At 37.4% G+C, this 20,542-nt stretch overlaps 1 protein-coding gene across 1 annotated transcript in view; it reads left to right on the top strand.

The window, feature by feature from the left end:
* Positions 1 to 20,542, top strand: part of galnt2 (UDP-N-acetyl-alpha-D-galactosamine:polypeptide N-acetylgalactosaminyltransferase 2) — a 45,713-nt gene that overhangs the window by 20,127 nt on the left and 5,044 nt on the right. The window contains exons 2-12 of the mRNA XM_087793638.1: positions 7,125 to 7,212; positions 10,475 to 10,628; positions 12,599 to 12,697; positions 13,633 to 13,700; positions 13,767 to 13,832; positions 13,900 to 14,021; positions 14,822 to 14,909; positions 14,988 to 15,075; positions 15,155 to 15,258; positions 17,092 to 17,218; positions 19,832 to 19,924. Coding sequence (XP_087649764.1) covers positions 7,125 to 7,212; positions 10,475 to 10,628; positions 12,599 to 12,697; positions 13,633 to 13,700; positions 13,767 to 13,832; positions 13,900 to 14,021; positions 14,822 to 14,909; positions 14,988 to 15,075; positions 15,155 to 15,258; positions 17,092 to 17,218; positions 19,832 to 19,924 — 1,097 coding nt within the window. The remainder of the gene's footprint in view (positions 1 to 7,124; positions 7,213 to 10,474; positions 10,629 to 12,598; positions 12,698 to 13,632; positions 13,701 to 13,766; positions 13,833 to 13,899; positions 14,022 to 14,821; positions 14,910 to 14,987; positions 15,076 to 15,154; positions 15,259 to 17,091; positions 17,219 to 19,831; positions 19,925 to 20,542) is intronic.

Here is a 20,542-nt window from a genome sequence, read left to right as displayed (position 1 = left end):
TTCTTCTTCTCTTCTTCAGACCTCTTCTTCGCTGCTTCCGTCAGCAGCTGTGGATGGACTATTCTTCGCTCTCCTTTATATCTCCTTTTCCCACTGACTCGCTCTCACTCTGGAGGTTCTTTCACGTCCCTCCTGAACACACATGGTTCTGTCTCGGGGTTCATGAGAACTCCGGGAGCTGAAAGGAGCGGCGAATGTAACGCGCCACAGTTATTGTGTTGATTCACAGTGGACAGAATACGAGAGCGAACAGATGGTTCTGGAACGGCATCAAAAGAAAACAAATCTTCTTTTTTTTAACGGCTTCTCCTTCGCTCCATTATTGCCGTCATGATCCCTGGATAACTTTCCCCCAAAAAACCTCCCTCTGTTGACGGAGTACGGATTAAATCTCCCCCGTCACATTCTTTTAATTCCTTCTTTTCAGTTTAATCCAAATTGAAACCTGGTTTTCAGGAATATATCATCACATTTATGTTGATTCAAGTTAAGCTTGAATCATTAACTTCCCAAGAGACATCTCATGGAGGTGGAACAAAGCTAATCCTAGGTGGTAAAAATTGTATTTGGGGGGAATTAAGACACTTTATTTTGTATTTATTGCCTTTAATTCAGATGAGAATGTAGAATATACAGATCTGATACATTAACAATGTAATTCACAGACAATGTACAATACGAGTACCTAAAAACTATAAATATATCTTGATATATTGATATTAATAACTCAGATTTGAGTTTTTAAGATGATTTAAAGCCATCAAGTGAGCGAGTCAGTGAGCTAGGTTAGCTCTGATGCTACATCCACACTTTAGCGTCACAGAGCTGTTTTCTTGCTAATGAACCCTCGTAAATTCCACAGGAAAGCCCTGGGGCCACAAGAAAACCACAACCTGTAAGTAGCTTTTAGACATGAACTTTTAAATCCTGAGTAAATAACCATTACTTACTTACTTACCTTTAACTTTAAGCATGTTTCTTTAGTGTTAGCAACATGTTTTTTTTTAGCTTTGTTAGCACTGGAGCTAATCCACTGCCTCATAAATTCTCAGCATTTATTTGCTGTGAATAAAAAGTTTCTGATCTGTAAAAAAAAGAAGTGTTGGAACAACATTATCAACACCAGCTCTCACTAACAAACACTGTATGACTTTTTTCTACCAGCTCTGTTGTTCCTCATTGTCAGCTCTGTTTACTGTGAGCTAACAAGCTGTGAGAAATGTTACGATCTCTGGTGTAATGACCTACTTAATACCACGTGGACCCTTGAGCCATCGTATCCGCGCCGGACCTCATGCTGTTATTCCACTGTGGACGCCCTTTAGCTATGTCGGCGCTGCTTCAGTTGTTTTGGCTAGCAGCGCTTCCACGCCTGCAGCTTTGAAGAATAAATGTGAAATATCAAACGTCTTCTCGGAGAAACGCTGAGGCTGTTCTTTAGTTGCTTCACTTTAAATTATGATTCACTGGACGGCACAAGTCACATGGTTTCTTTAATTTTTGCATTTCGGCCGTTTGTGCGTCTTTTCCATGTGTGCGTTTGTGTGCCACACAACGCGAACGATCGCTCCGTTCGGCGACGACTCGCTTAAAACCAGAACGTCCTTCATCAATAAGACATGTTTGTATTAATGTAGCCCGTCGTTCTGTCTCTCCATCTTATTTAGTCTGCAACACGCCTGGAATATCACTTTGCTCGGTGACATTTTCAATATTTGAGAGCGCCTGCAAATACTTTTTCCGCCTGCAGCGATTGGTGTGCGTCAGATTTATGGAAGCGACGTCTAGTGTATCAACCGCCATCAGTCATGACTCATTACGTTCTGAGAGAGACGAGCACAGAGAATTTTATTTTGACTCGTCAAGTGACGGTTGATTGAACCGAAAAAGAGCAGGTTGATTCATTCCTCTCTTGTTTCTGTCCTGGTGCGTCTCCACTGGAGTCTGAACATTGACAGACGTCACATGTCTAATCCATGAAAGGATGAATCCATGAATGACGCCACGTGTCGGACTGAGACCGGACCGAACTTAGCTCACTGAAGACACTTGCCATAACCACGCCCACTCTGCCGTGATTGGTCGACCATCGGGGTTCGTCACCGTGTGTCATTAGTCCTGGAAGTCTCTAACCTCCAAGGGACTCGTTGTATAAACAAAGCGGGGCGTGATTACAGCTGGCTGGAGGAGGAGTGAATCCATTATGGTGTCATAATGAACTCCGCTCTCGTAACCTCTCATTCGTTAAGATTTCAGACGGGATATTTATACTTATTTTAAAAAGGATTTGGTTAAAAAAAAACATTTGATTATTCAATGTTTCTAAATATCTTAAGATTCCGCTTGTGAATTTAAAGTTTAACGTTTCCGCTACTTTTAACAGTTTCATAAATGCAAATAAACTTTGTAAAATGAAACGCAAACATGTTCATTTTTCTTAAACGCTTTCCTTTAATGTTTGTTTACTGTTTTATCTTTTGGTTTATGCCCGACTCTTAAAGGTTCCTTCGACTATGATGATGATGCCAATTTCTAATCTTTTGGAGACGTTCACAGAAGTCTCTGAAGTCAGGTTCAGGCTGATGGCAGTTTCTTCTCAGGGGATCGTTGATAACCGCTCGCATTAAAGCAGAGAAAGTTAGAGCTGGAATTCAAATATTAATAAGAGTTAATACTAATGCAAACCTAATTTCACATGTGTCTCATTTAGTTTCATTGAGTAAACATTTGTTCGGTGGCGCTGCAGAACTATTAAGAGATACAGTTGATTTTTTATGAACTTGCGGTCGTGGGTTGACAACAAAAATGCTATTTTCAGATGCTTGTAAAATGTTTATTTGTTTCTGTGGCTTAAAGTAGAGACTGATGTGCAGTACATGACAGTGAATATCAACCACAGTGATCCAAAATGAAAAGTGTTCAGAGGAGGAATGCATTTGTTGGGTGTTTCTGTGGAAAGGTGTAGAAGTTCTGGATGTTACGACAGAAGGATCAGGGGGAGAATGTTGTACTAAGAGCCGTGCAATCATTAGTTGTTCCGCTGTGATGTCTTTGTCTTACTGTTTTCACCTTCAGAAGTGAAGCGAACGTGTTCAGCAAGGTTGTTGTGAAGTGCTGCAGGAGACGTTTCTAGATGAAGAATTGACCCTGACAGATGTTATGTTTGTTATCGGCCATGTTCAAATATGTTGTGAATGGAACCTGCTATGATGGCTTCAGGTGTGGAACTGGATTTATATATATATATATATATCAGACTTATTGATATTTTATGGTCTATATTTCAATAATGTTTGTATATATAATAATATAATTCGATTTTATTCAAATTTAAACTACAATTAACATGGAAATGTTCACGCTGTTTGTGAAATTTTACGTTAATTCAAACTTTTTTTTGTGTGAAAGCTATTTTTGTACTGAGTTGATATTCACGTGAGCTTTGTGTTACACAGATACTCTGGATTATTGTCCCTAAGCAACATAAAAGATGAATTTACCGACCTGTGGACCACATTTAGGATTTTAACTCCATTTATGTGTGAGTGAAATCATGTGGAAATGCTTCTGACAACTTACTTTCATTACTTTATTTCTTACCTTTTTTTTTACTACTGAAGTGGTTTCGTCCTCTAAACGTAAATTCACATGTTATTGCTATTAAACGATATTATTCTTGATCAGCCAAAACATTATGACCACGGGTGTGACACGTCTCTAAGAGTTGATTCACTTGATCTTAAAAGAGTGTAATTCATTACTTACTACTTTTAGATTGTTAAAATCTAAAAACAACTTCAAAACTTCATGTCTTTTTTGAGAATATATTTGGGGAAAAAAAGTTCAGTCCAACAATGTTAAATGAATCATATTTATAATACATTTACAATAAATAAAACAAAGACCTCCACACTGGTTGAGTAAAAATAGAAATGATATTAATATATATAATTAATATATTAATATACTGTATATATATATTAATTATATCAGCACCATACACAAAACATGTTTATGGTGATGATAGATTCAATTAATAAAACCACATTTGCACTTTTAGAACAGACTCTTCTATAACCATTCAATGTTCTGACCAGTCTTTTGCTTCAAAAACTGCACCTCTGCAGCTCAACAATACTTTATCTGGGCTTGATTCATCCGGTCTGTTTGACCTCCTGCTGTTACCCCTCTTTACTGAGACGCACTACTTTGAATCTTGAGAAAAAAAACAACCTATCCCAGATCACGTTTTTGACCTGAACTTGTAGCGAGAGATTCTCTGGCCAGAGTGCAGGATAACTGGAGGACTGTGCATGTGTTGGCAGTCACGGCAGTCGGACTTGAACTCTTGACACCAAGAATGACGTCGTGTTTTAATCTCACCGGGTCACTGTTGTGCAGCTGCCTGATGTAGTCCCGCTTTCCTAAAAATGTTTTCGTTGCGTTCATCAATCGGAGGTTCTATACGGAGTAGTTTGGGTCTTTCTCACAATTTTTAATGCTATAATAATAGTTTAGTTCAGATACCTTTCTTGACTCCCATTTTTTTTAAGAAATAATCAAAACCTTCTCTTTTTTTGATGTATTTTCATTATCCATCTCTTTGCACTTTAACCCCTTGTATGGAACTGATGGTTGAGAATGACATACAAATGACAAATTCACTTCACTTAGATTCTTGACCAATATTACAATCTATAAAAAAATCCAAATCAAAGTTTCTACTTACTTTCTTGAATTGTTTTTACTTTATTTTCAAGCTTTTTGAACCACTGTACAGAAGCTTGTAGCATGTTTCTTGACTTGTTTTACTTTAATTCTATTTGTTCAGGCTTTTCCTTGATTTTCTGGAACTCCTGTTGTGTTATCAGTTTTATCTTGCCCTTTAAAGTATATACTTTATTGAATATTGTTTTGATTGTTTAAGCGCTTTGTGACCCTGGTCTGGAAAAGCGCTATACAAATAAAAATTACTTACTTATTTTCCAGGATTTGAACCACTGTACAGAAGCTTGTAGCATGTTTTTACTCTTCTAATCTTCCTCATCTTTACCGTGTCTCCAGATTATCTTCAGTCGTACTGAAAAAGTCACTTGAAGATCATCATCTGCACTCATCGGTGACCGAAGGAGTGAATCTCGCATCGACTCTCATGTGTGCGAGTGTGTAAAATGTTGAACTTTGGTCTGGGATGTCAGTTAATCTATCGGTGGCTGCGATCAGATTACGGTGGATTATACACTCTTCTATTGGAGGCTGGCACAGGATGAAGCGCACACTCGCTCGCACGTGTTGACGGAAAAGTGCACAAAAGCGTCTGCGTAACCAGACCAGCCCACGGATGCATTCAGTCATTTTTTGTACACAATGAGCTGTCATTTGATCTACACACACACACAGACACACACACTTACTAAATGCCATCAGTTGATTAGAGACAGACAAGAGGACATCAATTCAGGTTATTGCTGCTGAAATAAGAAACATACGAAACAACTTGAATATATATTTAACCAAGCATTTATCGCTGAGTGCGCTTCAATTTGTTTTTCTCATCTAAATGCAAATGTTAGATGCCGCTATTAACTGTGGGCTATTTAAACTCACTCCCGCTGATTCAAAACCATTTGTTTGTTGAAGTGGGAAAATGAATCGTAAAAGTAATTCAGTCCTGGTTATATGTGTCATTTTAATGTCTTCAGTTGACGACGGACGACTAGAGAGTTCTTCTTCACCTAACAAAACGCGTACTTTACAGCAGGACTGATTATTGTTTTATTTAATATAGACACGAGGAACTGTGGGCGAGAACGGTGACGTGATTATGAGCAACATTATTAGCCTGAAAACAAATTCTCTGTTTTGCTTTTCCAAAAATTCCGTGTCCCACAAAACTGATGTCGCTGAAGAAAGTGTTCATGGTCACGTTCTCTAGATTTCCTTTGGATATTAATCTTTTTATTTTCTGTGTTCGCAGCTGAAATTAATGTAAATAAATTCAGTTGTGAAGATGAATGTTGCACCAATGTTTCATCTTAACACTGCAGTAGCACTGGGGTCATACAAATGTTGCAGCAAGTTTTTATTAATGACTCTTTATATTTAAAATAGTGAATAAGTAAAAAAAAAAATATATTATTTTATCCTTTTTTGTGTCGCAATTAAACTTCCTGCACTAGATGGCAGCTGTTATTGCGTCCTCTGCAGCTAAAGGAACGATGAAATCCTGTGAGATCCAAAAGATGACTGAGGACAAGAGGATACAGTGCACTCCAGCAGCTCTTAAAGCCGATGTTTGGACATATTTTGGTTTCAAAACAAATGAAAAGCAGTTACGACTTCGTCAAGAGTCATTTGGTCTGTAAATTCTGCAACACCAGAGTCAAGTACTCGACGATACTACAAATATATACTTGTTACTACAGTATCAAAATATATTGTGTTGTGTATCGTGATATGTATCTTATCGCCAGATTCTGGTGACTGACGTCATTAAAATGTACTTTTCAAGACTAGAAATGGTTCTCATTGGGTGAGGAAGTAATGATGCAGCTGTGAGCTTAGAACCTGCCGAAATACAACTCACTACACACATGAAACTGCCTGTATTGTCGGGAGCATGTCCCAGCTACATAGGGTGAGAAGCTGGTTCACATATACACTATACGCACATGCACGCATACACAAACTTTCATACCAACCTGGAACATGAGGGGTTTATTCCAGCTCAAATATATCTTTGTAAAACCCTTTCAAAGTTGTTGTTGTTTTTTTGCCCCCAAATATTGATCTAAATGTTTTCTCCATCCCACACTTGGCACTTCTTTCTACATTCTTTCTGGGTTCCCTGACTCCTCTTGGATGGCCTTCTAAACACGCGTGCAGATAGTAGCGTGTGCTCGTGAAGGGAGGATTTCTTTATGTCAGAGTTTGTCCAAAAATTCTGTTTTACTGCTTCACTTTGAAGAAATACGACGAAGCCTGAAGTGAGCAGATTGACTCGATCAATGGATGTCACAGAATCAGAAATGGATGAGCTTGACTTGTCCTCCTTCTTCTCTGTTCTGTAACTCGTATCCAAGATGTCACATCTCATGACTCTAACGCATGTTGTGTTTGTCTAGGATGATTGGAGCTCCAGTGACTCGTCCAGTAAAAGCAAAGCACACAGCTCGGAGGACAAATCTCACAGCCTTGAAACTCTGCCCCCTGGTAGGAAAACATCATTAAATGTGTCTTTTCTCTTTATTCTAGATTCAATTCCAGTTATTCCCGTCTTGCTTTCCCGCACTGCTGAGTTTCATTTATCCAGAAATGCATCATCTTCTTGAGCCCCTGATTCACTGGCTCAGCAGGTCCATGGAATTTATGTCACAACCTCCAACCGTTTCCTCTTAGTTTACAGCCCACGTGTTTCTTTATAGCAACATCTAATGAGAAAGATATTCACTTTACATCGTCACATCTTTCAGATTATGAAATAAATACATATTTAATATCGATATTGTATTAAATAAATACTTTAAAAAGTTTATTTACCACATAAATGTCATGACTATGATCATCGTTATGTCTTTTATGTGGAAAATAGGCTTTTAAATGGTTTAAAATTAAAAGTGAGAATAAAATCTTCTTTATACCTGTATTTATTTGCACAGATATAAATAAAATCTAGAAAGGGATGGTTTTCATTGTTACTTCATTAAATACGTGAGAAATATTAACTTATAATTCCTGAAGAAGCATCAGTCGAAGAAGGAAGACCGTTAAAGATACGAGGGAACAGGAGACGAGCAGGACAAACTGACGCTCAAGTCAAAGAGTCATATTTAGAAAAAGAAGAAAGACAGTGAATCAGCCAGCAAACTTTCCATCCATCCATTTTCTGCCGCTTATTCCCTTATGGTGGTTGCAGGGCGGCTGGAGCCCATCCCAGTTTCTCCGGGTGAGGGTGAAAAATAAACAGAGCATCAAAGCAGTTTAAAAAATCTTCTTTGACTGAGCAAACAACGAACATGTTCTGCTCGTCTTAGATCTCACAAAGTTCTGGCAGAAACTGAAGTCATCAAAGGAATCTTGAACAAAAGTAAACACGGGCGACAAAATGAAGGTCGTTCAAGTTCTTGTGTTCTGGTGCAGGCGTTTAGAGAATAATGTGCTCGGATATGTTTTGAAATAGATTTTCTTTTTCCATTAAAGTCTTTCACAATGACGCAGCCAATAAAATAAAACAATATATACAGTAAAAAGAAACTTGTTTGGATAAACAACACTAAAACAATCTATTTAATTCCAAAAACGCATTTCATGTACATGTGGGAAAGTTCTGCTTTTATACTTAAAATACATATTATCTGTATCAGTATTTACTGCATAGTATTTAAGCTCTCGAAGTCGTAGAAGAAAGATTGTGTTTTTTTTTGCCAATTAAATGTAGCGACACTGGAACCGGATCATCTCATTTTGTATAATATAATGTTGATTACATTGAGAAATACACAACGTAAGATAAGTTCAGAATTTTGAATGTTGGCCAGAAATCCTTTTTTTTGTGTATAGGAAATGAGCTGTTGATAGAAAAAGAATCAATTGATCAGACGATCTGGTATATTAGCAACATCACACTCCCATCACCGGTCATGAAAACGAGTTGAGAGCAGAACTCTTTTAGAAGAGTAACTCATCCCCTTTTTAAAGGATAATTTTCTTCAATTTAATGATGGATTCAAAGTGTTGCTCAAGGACTAAACACACATCGGCAGAGAAATGGAAAATTACACTTTAATCTTTTTCATTATCAGTCGACCTCTGAAAGCCCCGGAGCCTCCGAACCTCATTAATCATGTATTCACGATACGAGTCCTTCAGAAATCGTGCCTGAGAAATGTAACTAAATAATGTCGTATTAGAACATCCAGTCCTCTCACTTGCTCGAACGCTGAAGCTGAGAGGATTCAGACCTTCACCCTCCACAAGACTCTGACCCCAGGAGTCTGAACACGCACTCGTATGATCCAGACCGAGGATTCTCAGTCGGACTTCTTTCTTGTTCTTGTTCGAGCTCTAAGAGAGAGAGGGAGTAATGGCTTCACGTGTCACTGACGTTGTGACGCAACAATGAGCCTGTTTGGGCTTCACAACAAAAATGATGACGTTAAAAGATGCATCCGTTCACATATACTTGAACAATAACGTCTTTTATTCATCCTTTATTTGCATCAACTGCAGAGTAAAGTCATTTTGTTGTTTGGATCATGACAAGATGGACATTGATCCTCATCCTAATTTTTTTTTATTGAATTTAAAGGCTATAAATAAAAAAAATACTGAATTTTTTTTTTAAATATGTTATAATATAATAATAAACTCATCATAGCAAATCATATTTATATTTTTCAATTGTTTAATTAAATGATCAAAAAAGAATGTAACTCTTCTTTTTTGAAATTAGTGAATTCAATTATTCATTAAAAAACATCAATATTCTGATGACCGTGTTATACTTCCACACACTTCATCGTCATACTAGATCGATAATATAATGATAATCTATAATAATCTCAGATGGACACAAGACACAAACAGACACACACAGCATACACACGAACCACATAAACACACAACACGCACACACCTATGCACATACATACTCACACAAACATTTTTACTCACACACGCACATATTCATAAACACTAGATGCATATACACACACACACTCATACATACACATTTCTACACGCATATTCAATTCAATTCAATTTTATTTAAAGTGTCTTATCATAACAAAGTTATCTCAAGACACTTTACAGTTGAAGTAAGACTATAGTTGATTAAGGAAAAAAAGATCCCAGCAATTCAACAAATAGACATATAACCATGCACACACACACACATTTCTGCACACACAGATATACCCACAAACGCACAAATGCTCAAACATGCATATGTCTACACACACATACATAATTAAGTGAGTAATTTATATTTATAAGACTGCTTTTTCAGACCAGCGTCACAAAGCATATACACACATACACATATACAGACACGTACATATATATACGCACACATTTTTAAACACACAAACACGGATACAGATCAACTCTCTCTCTGTCATTCAAGTGTGTAGTGAGATGGTTTAATCTCTCGCTGCCATATGTTTATCACGAGTAATTAGCATCACAGCTCAACATGGTCCAACATGGTGTATAAATGTGTGTGTTTTGATACATTCTAATTAAACCTGACAACTTAATCTGGTAAATTCTACTACCACTTTGTCTGATGTTTATTCCTGGCTAGTCAGGGTGACGGGGAGCTGAACAGTCCTTCATAAGTCACCCAGAAAAATAACATTCACACAGTTTACTAACAATGTTACATATTTTTAAAGGTAATTTCTGGATTGTGAACCAACCTGATCCACTTGTTTGTGTAACTGACATCACTTTGTGTGTGTGTGTGTGTGTGCAGGTAAAGTTCGCTGGCAGGACTTTGACCAGGATGTCTATCTCGGGGCCACAGTGGTTCGACCCGGTCAGGACCCGTATGCCAGGAATAAGTTCAACCAGGTGGAGAGCGACAAACTCCGCATGGACCGAGCCGTGCCCGACACCAGACACGATCAGTACGTCTTCTCTACACACACACACACACACACACACACACACACACACACACACACACACACACACATGTTTCTGCCTCTAGTGTGGCTTTGATTCGGAACCAGAGTTCAGCCCATTATATCAACAGAGCTACATCTGGAGAGGAGAATCCAATAATCCACATTTCAAAATCCTTAGAAGTTGATCTTGTTTCTTATCAGAAACTTTTACTGCCAGTGTTGATGGACGTGTTATCCTGTTGTGAGTCACGAGAAGACACCTCTGGGATTAAACCCGTGTCTGGATTTTGTTCTGGAGTGAATAAGAAAATCACCACAAAGGGCTGCAGAAAGCATGAGGATGAAATATACTCCTTCATGATTCATCCTCTAAATCTGTGTTCAGAGCAGAGACGATGTACTGCGAGAGATTTGTCGGTTTATTTCACGCACACAAACGAATGCTTGTTGTCGATGGTTCATGGTTTGTAATGCGGCTCCCTCGCCGCTCGTCCCTCTGATGCAACAACTGATCAAATGTGTGGTCACAGTGTTGCAGGAAGTGGTGGAACAAGAACTCATTTCACGCTCTTGGCTCGGTTTTAGAACTCCGGCGGAGATTATTGGCCATAAAATCGAACATGAGACTAAAATTACCTCTTTGTGTTTGTGTGTTTGTGTCTCTCTGGCTCGTCCCGGTCGTCGTTTTATCATCGCCTCGTCCTACATGACGTTTCACGTTTCGTAATGAACCGCCATTAAAAATGGATTGTTTCTATCAGAGCACTTGCATCATGGAACACATCAATAAAGTGTTATCTATCTATCAATCTATGATTTACTCTGACTGTTGTGAGGCTCAGTCCAAACAAAAGAAAAGCAGGAATATATAGAGTTAGTTTCTTTATTAATTAATTTAAAAGAAAATCCTGTTAAAAAACAATATCAATTAAAATAATGTATTAAATTATCAAATAAAAGAATGTCAATAAAATAAAGTTGCTTCAATAAATAAAAGATTTTAACATTTTGTTTAATAAAATAATAAATAACAACATTTACCTCCATAGGGATGAAGACAAAAAAAATGTATCTTATGTATTATCTTAATGTATTTTATACTATAAATAGAGAAAATATTTGGTTCAATATTTATTTTATTTTTATTAATTCATAGAATCAAGATTAACTCATACAGAGCACATATATTGAACAAGTTATATTTGAGCTGAAATGGTCAAAATGTCTATGTAACTAGTTTTTATATTTTGACTCTGTCTTGGTAAACCCAGTTGAAGCGACACATGAACCCACACACTGACCACTGACATTATTGAGTTGTTGCTCGGCCTCACAGTGAAGCTGGAAAATGTTATAATCTGGTACTCTGACCTCCCAAAGGTCCAATAGCGACGTGGACAGCTGGAGCCATTAGCAGCTAAAAGAGCATAGACGGCTCTATTGATCCGCTGCACTGATGTGTCACTCTGTCTGCTCCGCTACTCAACTAACAACACAAAAGGTTGTTGTTGTGCGTCTGTAGGTCACTGCGACTTCATCTGAAAATATAAGGTGAGCACGGAGTGTGGGACGAGGCGGCAGCCGGGGAAGTGCGGCAGGCTGTCGGTGGAAGATGGATGCTGCTGCTTATTGAGCGTTTCCACACTTTCAAACTCCTCTGCACGAGTCGACCCGACACATGATTCACTGGCAGCTCTGATAATCTACAGTCTGATGTTTGAATACAGCCAGCCTGCCAACACGAGTCCACAAGAAAGACTTTTAAATCCGTTTATTTACTCTTGAACCTGAACTTTCTTTGATTTTTATCATCGTCAGTGTCTCCTGTTGCACACACACACACACACACACACACACACACACACACACACACACTCACTCTTTTATTGCTGAGTGTGAAGGTCTATGATGTATTATAATGACATTAAATTCATCGTTTTAATATTGCTTTTTCTTTCTTGTGTTTCCAGCTGCAGACATAAACAATGGAAGTCAGACCTGCCAGCGTCGAGTGTTGTCATCACATTCCACAACGAAGCTCGGTCTGCTCTGCTGCGAACTGTTGTCAGGTAGACTGTGTGTTGTTTTTGTGTGTTCTTGTTTGTTTGTTTGTGTGTGTGTCTTTGAGTTTGTTCCATGTGTCCCTTTGGGTTTGTTTGTTTGTGTGTGTCTTTTTGTTTAACTGTGATAATATGTTTGTCTTTGTTGTTTTTTTTCTGTGTCCCCTTATTTTTATCTGTGTGTGTAGGCATGTATATTTGTGTTTGTCTTGGTGTGTATATTTGTGTTTGTTTCTGTGTGTGTGACTTTGTGTCTTTTTTTAGTGTGTGCCTCTGTGTGTGTGCCTTTCTTGTGTGATCTTTGTGTCTCTGCATGTGTGTGTCTGTGTGTGTGTGTCTATGTCTCTTTTTTTTTTTAGAATCCCTTATTAGTCCCACGAGGGGAAATTCAACCATTCACACATACTGATGGGAGTAGGCATGCACACTGGCGCCAAGTTCACCATCAGGAGCAATCAGGGTGAAGTGTCTTGCTCAGGGGTGTGTGTTTCTGTTAATATGTGTGTCTCTGTACTCGTGTGTGTGTGTGAGTGAGAGTGTGTTATCATAACAAATCTGAAGACGTTATAATTACACTAGATAAGAGAAGAGAAACAGGGTCGTAGACAATCACAACAACCACACTGGTGAAAATTACCCCTTCAATTGACAGGCAGAAATCTTGAGCAGAACCAGACTCGGTGTTAAGTGTCTCCTGCTTGACCAGCTGAGATGAAGGAGAGGAACAGGGGTGGTGAGAGGAGGAGAGAACAGTGTATATAGATGGATAGATACACTCATGGGAAACAATTTAAGTTCCTCTGCATCTGTCTTTTATTAAAATAACTCAAAAACGGATTTCGATAAGTTTGTGTTTTCTACAAGCACGGTCTGAAAAGTTAGTGCCATCTGCTGGCCATTCGAAAAATATTTCTTGTTGACTAACTCGTCTTTGTGTCGTCCAGCGTCTTGAAGAAAAGTCCTCCTCACCTGGTCAAAGAAATCATTCTGGTGGACGACTACAGCGACAACGGTAAGAAAAACTGGGATGATTCTCAAGTGTGCGTCCAACTTAATGTGTCACGTGTGTGTTTGCTAGCGGAGGACGGAGCTCTGCTGGGGAAGATCGAGAAGGTCCGGGTTCTGAGAAACGACCGTCGAGAAGGTGATGCGAGACATTGAAGCTGATGATGACGAATGAGAAGTTAGACGTGCGTTTGTTTCCCGTCCAGGCCTGATGCGGTCCAGGGTTCGTGGTGCAGATGCAGCCACGGCGCCCGTCCTCACCTTCCTGGACTCCCACTGTGAGTGTAACGACCACTGGCTGGAGCCGCTTCTGGAGAGAGTGGCAGAGGTAAAGACTTGTGTGTGTGTGTGTGTGTGTGTGTATGTGTGTCTGTGTGTGTGTGTGTGCACGACACATTGGTCCACACATGACACTTTCTTTCACTTTATTAGTGTGACGTTCTGCCTTTAAGCATCAACCAGCATCAACATTAACCACGTGTGAAAGTTCATGTCAAGTTCATTACACAGGAAGTGGTTTTGGCAGTTTCAAAACAATATTGAATATTTTTTGTATATATATATATATATATATATATATATATACGTATATATATACGTATATATATATATATTTATGTATGTGTATATGTATATATATTTATGTATGTGTGTATATATGCGTCTATGTATGTGTCTATGTATATATATGTATGTATGTGTATATATATATATGTTTCTTTTTTCCTTGCACTTTATTTTTTTCAACTGTGCTGTTGTAAAAGTGTGTTTCCCCTCTGGGGATGAATAAAGATTTTCTATTCTATTCTATATGTGTATGTATATACCAGTGTATATATCTATATCTATAAATGGATATATATATATATATATATATATATCTATAATTTTAATATTAATGCTTTAAAAACAACACGAACATTGCAATAAAATGAAAAAAATCGAAGTTTCAACTTTGAAATGATTAATTCTTGATATACTTCCATAGTAAATATGTCTTCAATGCTGACGTTAGAACTCACTGTTTTCCTCTGCTGATAATAAAGGAGCTTTGCTTGAGGTCAAGGGTCACCAGTTGATTTCCCTCCGCTTAAAGGTTACACACATTGTTGTGTTCTTCCCCTCCAGGATAAGAGCCGAGTGGTTTCTCCCATCATCGATGTTATCAACATGGACAACTTCCAGTACGTGGGAGCCTCCGCGGATCTGAAAGGAGGTGAGTTTGTAATCACAAAAGTCCACACAAATAATGGAAATGTGCCAGTGAACGCCTCGTCTCACTGCCTTCTGTCAGGGTTTGACTGGAATCTGGTGTTTAAATGGGACTACATGACCCTGGACCAGAGGAGAGGGAGACACGGGAACCCCATCGCCCCCATTAAGTGAGTAACTGTCGCCTTTCATCTGCGAAAAAACATATTTTATTCATTTGTTTTCTCACTCACTGTGCTCGCCCTGCAGGACTCCCATGATCGCTGGAGGCCTGTTCGTCATGGATAAAGAGTATTTTGAGAAGTTGGGGAAGTACGACATGATGATGGATGTGTGGGGAGGAGAAAACCTGGGTGAGTAGACCTGCAGTCAACTTGTAATGTAACCCCCAAATAGTAATTAGAAGGTGTGTACTATAGGACAGTACAACTAGAAAATTAAACTATTATTTAAAGTGTTATTTTCTTGTTTTAAGACCTAATTCTGACTAAAGCACCGGAACCACAGAAAACGGGGTTCATTTTGTTTAAAGAGTTGCACCATGATTTACTAGAAGTTCGACTCAGTGGCTTGGTACACTTTTAGTATTGTCTGGTAGCATCAAAATACCCCATAAAGAACTCATTTTGATAAATATTTCCATTGGTTTACTTCAAACAACCTTTCAATATACCTCATAATAATAATTTAATTTAATTATTGAATAAAAAAACAAATTCAACTGTTCAATATCTTATTGGAATATATATATATATTTTTTAACTAATTCAACCCTTCAGTTTCCAAATTATTAAATTTAATTATTCATAAATTGCTATAAGGGTCAACGTTTCAATCATTTAAATGTTAAATCCGACCATTCAATACTCTAATGGCACTTAAATACTTCCATTAACTGTCCATCTACCTGCTGTTCTGGTGAAGAAATCAAGTGTCCCCGTGTGTCGAGTACATTTACACTAGAAAGCTGAGCACCAACAAATATAGTACTAAAGTAAAGTACTTCATACTAAAGAGAAACTTGTTATTTTCTGTAACTTGTGACAGATCATTAAAAAAGCCTAACAAACGTGATATTACAGCGCGTGTGGTTTTATTAGTTCAGATGATACTGAGGTCATCATAGAGTTATTTATCAGTTACAATCTTGATAAATCATTTAAAAGTTGTGATGTGATAAACTAGTGTGCGCTCATTTCTGTGTAATAACTTTGAATCAACTTTTGTGCTGAGAGGCTACACTCAAGACTAAAAAATACAAATATGATAAAAGGCAACAATATAACTTGACTATGATTCTTAAAATATCGTTTTTATGCTTTTGCCAGTGAAGGTCGGGTATGAAGGACGTTTTCCGTTCCTCAAAACAGAACCTTAACTTCCTGATTATGAGTTCTGACATATTGTCGTTGGTGATAAAAAGCGAGCACTTGGTTCTGAAAGTGTAATCAGTGGCGCCGTGTGATAAAAATATATTGCGGCTCATGAATTGTTTTACAGAAAATAGTAAATCTCATCATCGGCGTAGATAAACTCGCACCTCTGCTGCTGTCTCGCGGTGCGCTGGGATGTTGTGTTATTGTTCCGAGCAGTTAGAAGGATTCCTGCTCATTTAGTTTTTATATCCCTGCTGACATTTGACATAAAAACTCTCTCTTTGTTCACTCGCTTCAACTAACGATCGCTCTGTCTGGTAACATTGGTTTTGTCAATCAAAGACATTTAATCACTTTAATTTAACATGTTTCTACCGTCTCAGAGTCTCATGACGAGACGAAGAGAATCATCAACAGCCATTTTTATTAACTAGAAAATAACATTTAGCTCTTTCGAACACAGCTTTCCTAATGCTGCATGAAACCCCCGGTGAACACTATTGTGTCTTTATGTGCAATTAAAACTGATGAAAAAAGATGGTGGACACAGGAAAGCACAGTTTAATATTTTGAATTTCTGTTATATGCTGCTATTAAAAGAGGACAATCCAGAAATGAGTTACACAATTGTTTAAATTATTGATTTGGTGAAATGTTTGTTGCAAATGTATCACACTGACTCCATTTTCCAATGCTTAAAAAGTCACAAAACACTTATTTTTATACTCTAAACATAAAAGAAAGTTCCTGTTAATTCATCATCGGACTGGTTAAAACGTTGTCGAGATGATTCATGCCTGTGTGCCGCAGAGATATCGTTCCGCGTGTGGCAGTGCGGTGGGAGTCTGGAGATCATCCCGTGCAGCCGAGTCGGCCACGTCTTCAGGAAGCAGCATCCGTACACCTTCCCTGGAGGCAGCGGCACCGTGTTCGCCCGGTGAGCCTCTCCACATCACCGTCATGGACGTGTGAATATCCCGGTTCTGTCAACAAATATCATCCGCGGATACTCGTGTTTTCTACGTCTCTAGGGATCATAAAACAACCAACAAAAAATTTGAATTCTCCATGAATAAATTCCCATATTATTCAGCCAGATGGTCCAGCATGTTGAACTTTTTAAAACAAAAGTTAAACTTGACGAGGGTGTAAATATTTATAAAATGACGCCAGCTGGAATAATGGGAATTCAAGAATGCTACAATGATTTTTTTCTCATTGAAGTGGAACATTCATAAGAGCCAGAGGAGACAACATTGCATAATCCCTGAATTGATGAATAAGATTTGTAAGAAAATATAATGAAACTGATGGTGTGGAGATGCTAGTGCTAGCTAGTTAGCTAAGAGCTAACTTGGAGCTAATTTGAGCTATTTTTCTCTATGAAAAAAATCACATTTTTCCCAGATAGTAGATATAAATTACATATTTAAAAATTCATAACTAAATGTTTAGGTAAAAAGAATGTCTGAAAAAAATATAAAAACCTTGAAATAAATAAATTCTTTGACTGATGTTCGTTCGGCCTACTTAATTTATATGCTTTAACATGTTGAAATAAATAAATGAAAAAGAGTAGAAAAAATGGAAATTAATCAAAATATTTAGAAATACATGTTTTTATGAAATGCAATTAAATGTAAATTATTAAAAGTGTACAATATATAGACAGAAATACTACTGTTTCTCAACAAAAACAAAAGGTAATTCATTTATTTTGACATTTTAATATTCATTAATACATATAGTTGTGTATTTATACATGTATAAATGTATAAAGTCATTTATCGTCCTTCATACATCCTGAAATAATATTCATACAAAATTAAATAACCTATGATCAGGTGTCAGTTTTAGCTGAAAATGCTATATAAATAAAGCTGAGTTGAGTTATGACATCACGTCTTTGTGGAGGTGCTATTTTAAAAAAGTGTTTACTCTAGACTGGATGATGTGTTTGTGTAGTGTAGATAACAGATCCATCTTCATTTCATCAGCGTGTGTCTGCCAGGGCACTTTAAACGAGTGTAAACAATACTTTGTGGATCACAAATACATAGGCGGAGAGAAAGTGTTGCGAAGGAAGCGTTCTCTGCACAAAAGCCTGTCAGACATGCGAGGCTCGAACAAAGGGTTGAAGCGGCGTCTTCCTTTATTTCTCCGCCCGGTGCGTTCGCTTCCACGCGATCCTCTCGAGGAGCCGCACAACACTCCGACGATTCATCGTATCAGTTATTAATTGCCGGCCCCAGTGATGTTCTCGAGTGTCGGCCCCGACAATGGAGAGCTTCATGCGCACAATGAGCGACACTTCAGGCCGGTTCACGCTCCAGACACCCCGGGGGAGCTGGGACACAATGGCAACTTTGTCTGGTAGAGTACATAGTTGTTGGGTTAGGGAGATATATTTCCGGAGCATATTTCAGACAAAAGTCTTTTGAGGAACATGAAGAAAGACTTGATAATCATGAGTCAATATTTTTTCATTTGTTTTTATTTGTTTTATTTCGTTTTTTGATTTGTAGTTTTCTTTTATTCCTTACATTTTAACCTCTTCCTCCTTCTTTTTTTCTTCTCTCTTTTCTCTTTCCTTATTGTCCTCTGTTCCCTCTTTTACTTCTCTTCTTTATCTTCAACATCTTAATCTGTTGCTTCTTCCTCTTACCTGCTGCTTCTTCTTCATCTTCCTTTTTATCTGTTTCCTTGTTGATAATAAACATCAGAAGTATTTATCTGCTCCTGTTTTTGGTTCTATCCTGCTTCCACTTATTCAAACATTAGAATCTGATGTCCTAAAAATAAAATAAACCTTTTCATATTTTTAACGATATGGATTAAAAATGTCTATATTACAAAGTTGTTTTCTTTATATATATAATTTAATTTAATTAATTTCATTTTTTTTTTAAATTTCCTATTTTTGTGATTCAAATCCTTTTAAATAAAATGTTAGAATGTTGGAATAATATTGCCATCTTACCAGACCAGTCCAATCGAGCACTGAGCCATTCGCTCTCAATTTTTAAAACGACACAAAGTTTTATAACTACAACTAAATGCCGGAAATCTTCCCGTTGCTTTGGAATCCACCATGACTGGATGCACCAGAGCTTCTATGTCGTCACAAGGAAGTTGAAAGTTATATTGAATGTAAAAGGCTGTGAATTAATAAAGATATATCATTTACCAAATCTATTTTATAATCATTGGAATTAGAATTTTAAAAAGTGTAAAAATAAATAAACTATTATTAAAAATATTCACATTTTTTAATTTTAAAAAACAAATTAAATGATTATTTCCTTAAATTATCCCAATAAGAATTAATTTAAAAAATGATTCCATAATAAAAAATATCTTTCAACATTTTAAATGTTAACTTCAACCATTCATTATTTGGATTGCTCTGATATACTTCCATACTCTCGCTTTCTCAGTGACTTTTCTCTCCTCCATCTCTTTCTCTTATCTGTGCTTTCATCCCCGAAACCACTGATCTCAACCTCCTGTGTGACGACGACTCATGTCTTCCTTTTATGATCCTTGTCAGAAACACCAGGAGAGCCGCAGAAGTGTGGATGGATGAATACAAAAACTTCTACTACGCCGCCGTTCCCTCGGCCAGAAATGTGCCGTACGGAAAGTAAGTCTCAGCCAACGGATCTTTAATGGATTAACTGAGTCCATCATTTAGATTCCTGTTCAGTCGTGATCGTGCAGGAATGTTCTCCTCTCAAGCTCCTCACGAAACAAACTCTGTCAGGAGAAATCCTGTTTTCTCCATGTAAGCAGAACTTGACCTTTAACTATAGACCTTGAATTAAAGATATTTTAAAGATGATTAAAGTTAGAAAAGTAAGTGATGGTTTGAGCCTGAAATAAGGAGTAGGGAAGTAAATCAGTGCCATCAGAATATTAATAATAATAATAATAATAATAATAATAATAATGTCTATTTATATAGCGCCTTTCGAGACCAGGGTCACAAAGCGCTTTGACAGTCAAGCATTCACACATACTGATGGGAGTAGGCTGCAACCCATGGCGCCAGCTCTACCATCTTATTGAATGGTTAAATTTAACTTTCATTTTAAAATGAATCAAAATATTTGTACACATAGATATTCATACATAGATATGTTTGATTTTTAAATTCCAATAATCCTTAAATAAATTTTCTAAATTCAATATTTTAAATTCAATATAAAAATGTTGATATAACCAAAAGACGTTGATCATTATTGGATGAAAAGTTCGATCA

Source organism: Callionymus lyra, chromosome 6, assembly GCF_982586985.1.
Source record: "Callionymus lyra chromosome 6, fCalLyr1.hap1.1, whole genome shotgun sequence".
Lineage (NCBI taxonomy): Eukaryota > Metazoa > Chordata > Actinopteri > Syngnathiformes > Callionymidae > Callionymus > Callionymus lyra.
This window is presented reverse-complemented; position numbering and strand designations above follow the sequence as displayed.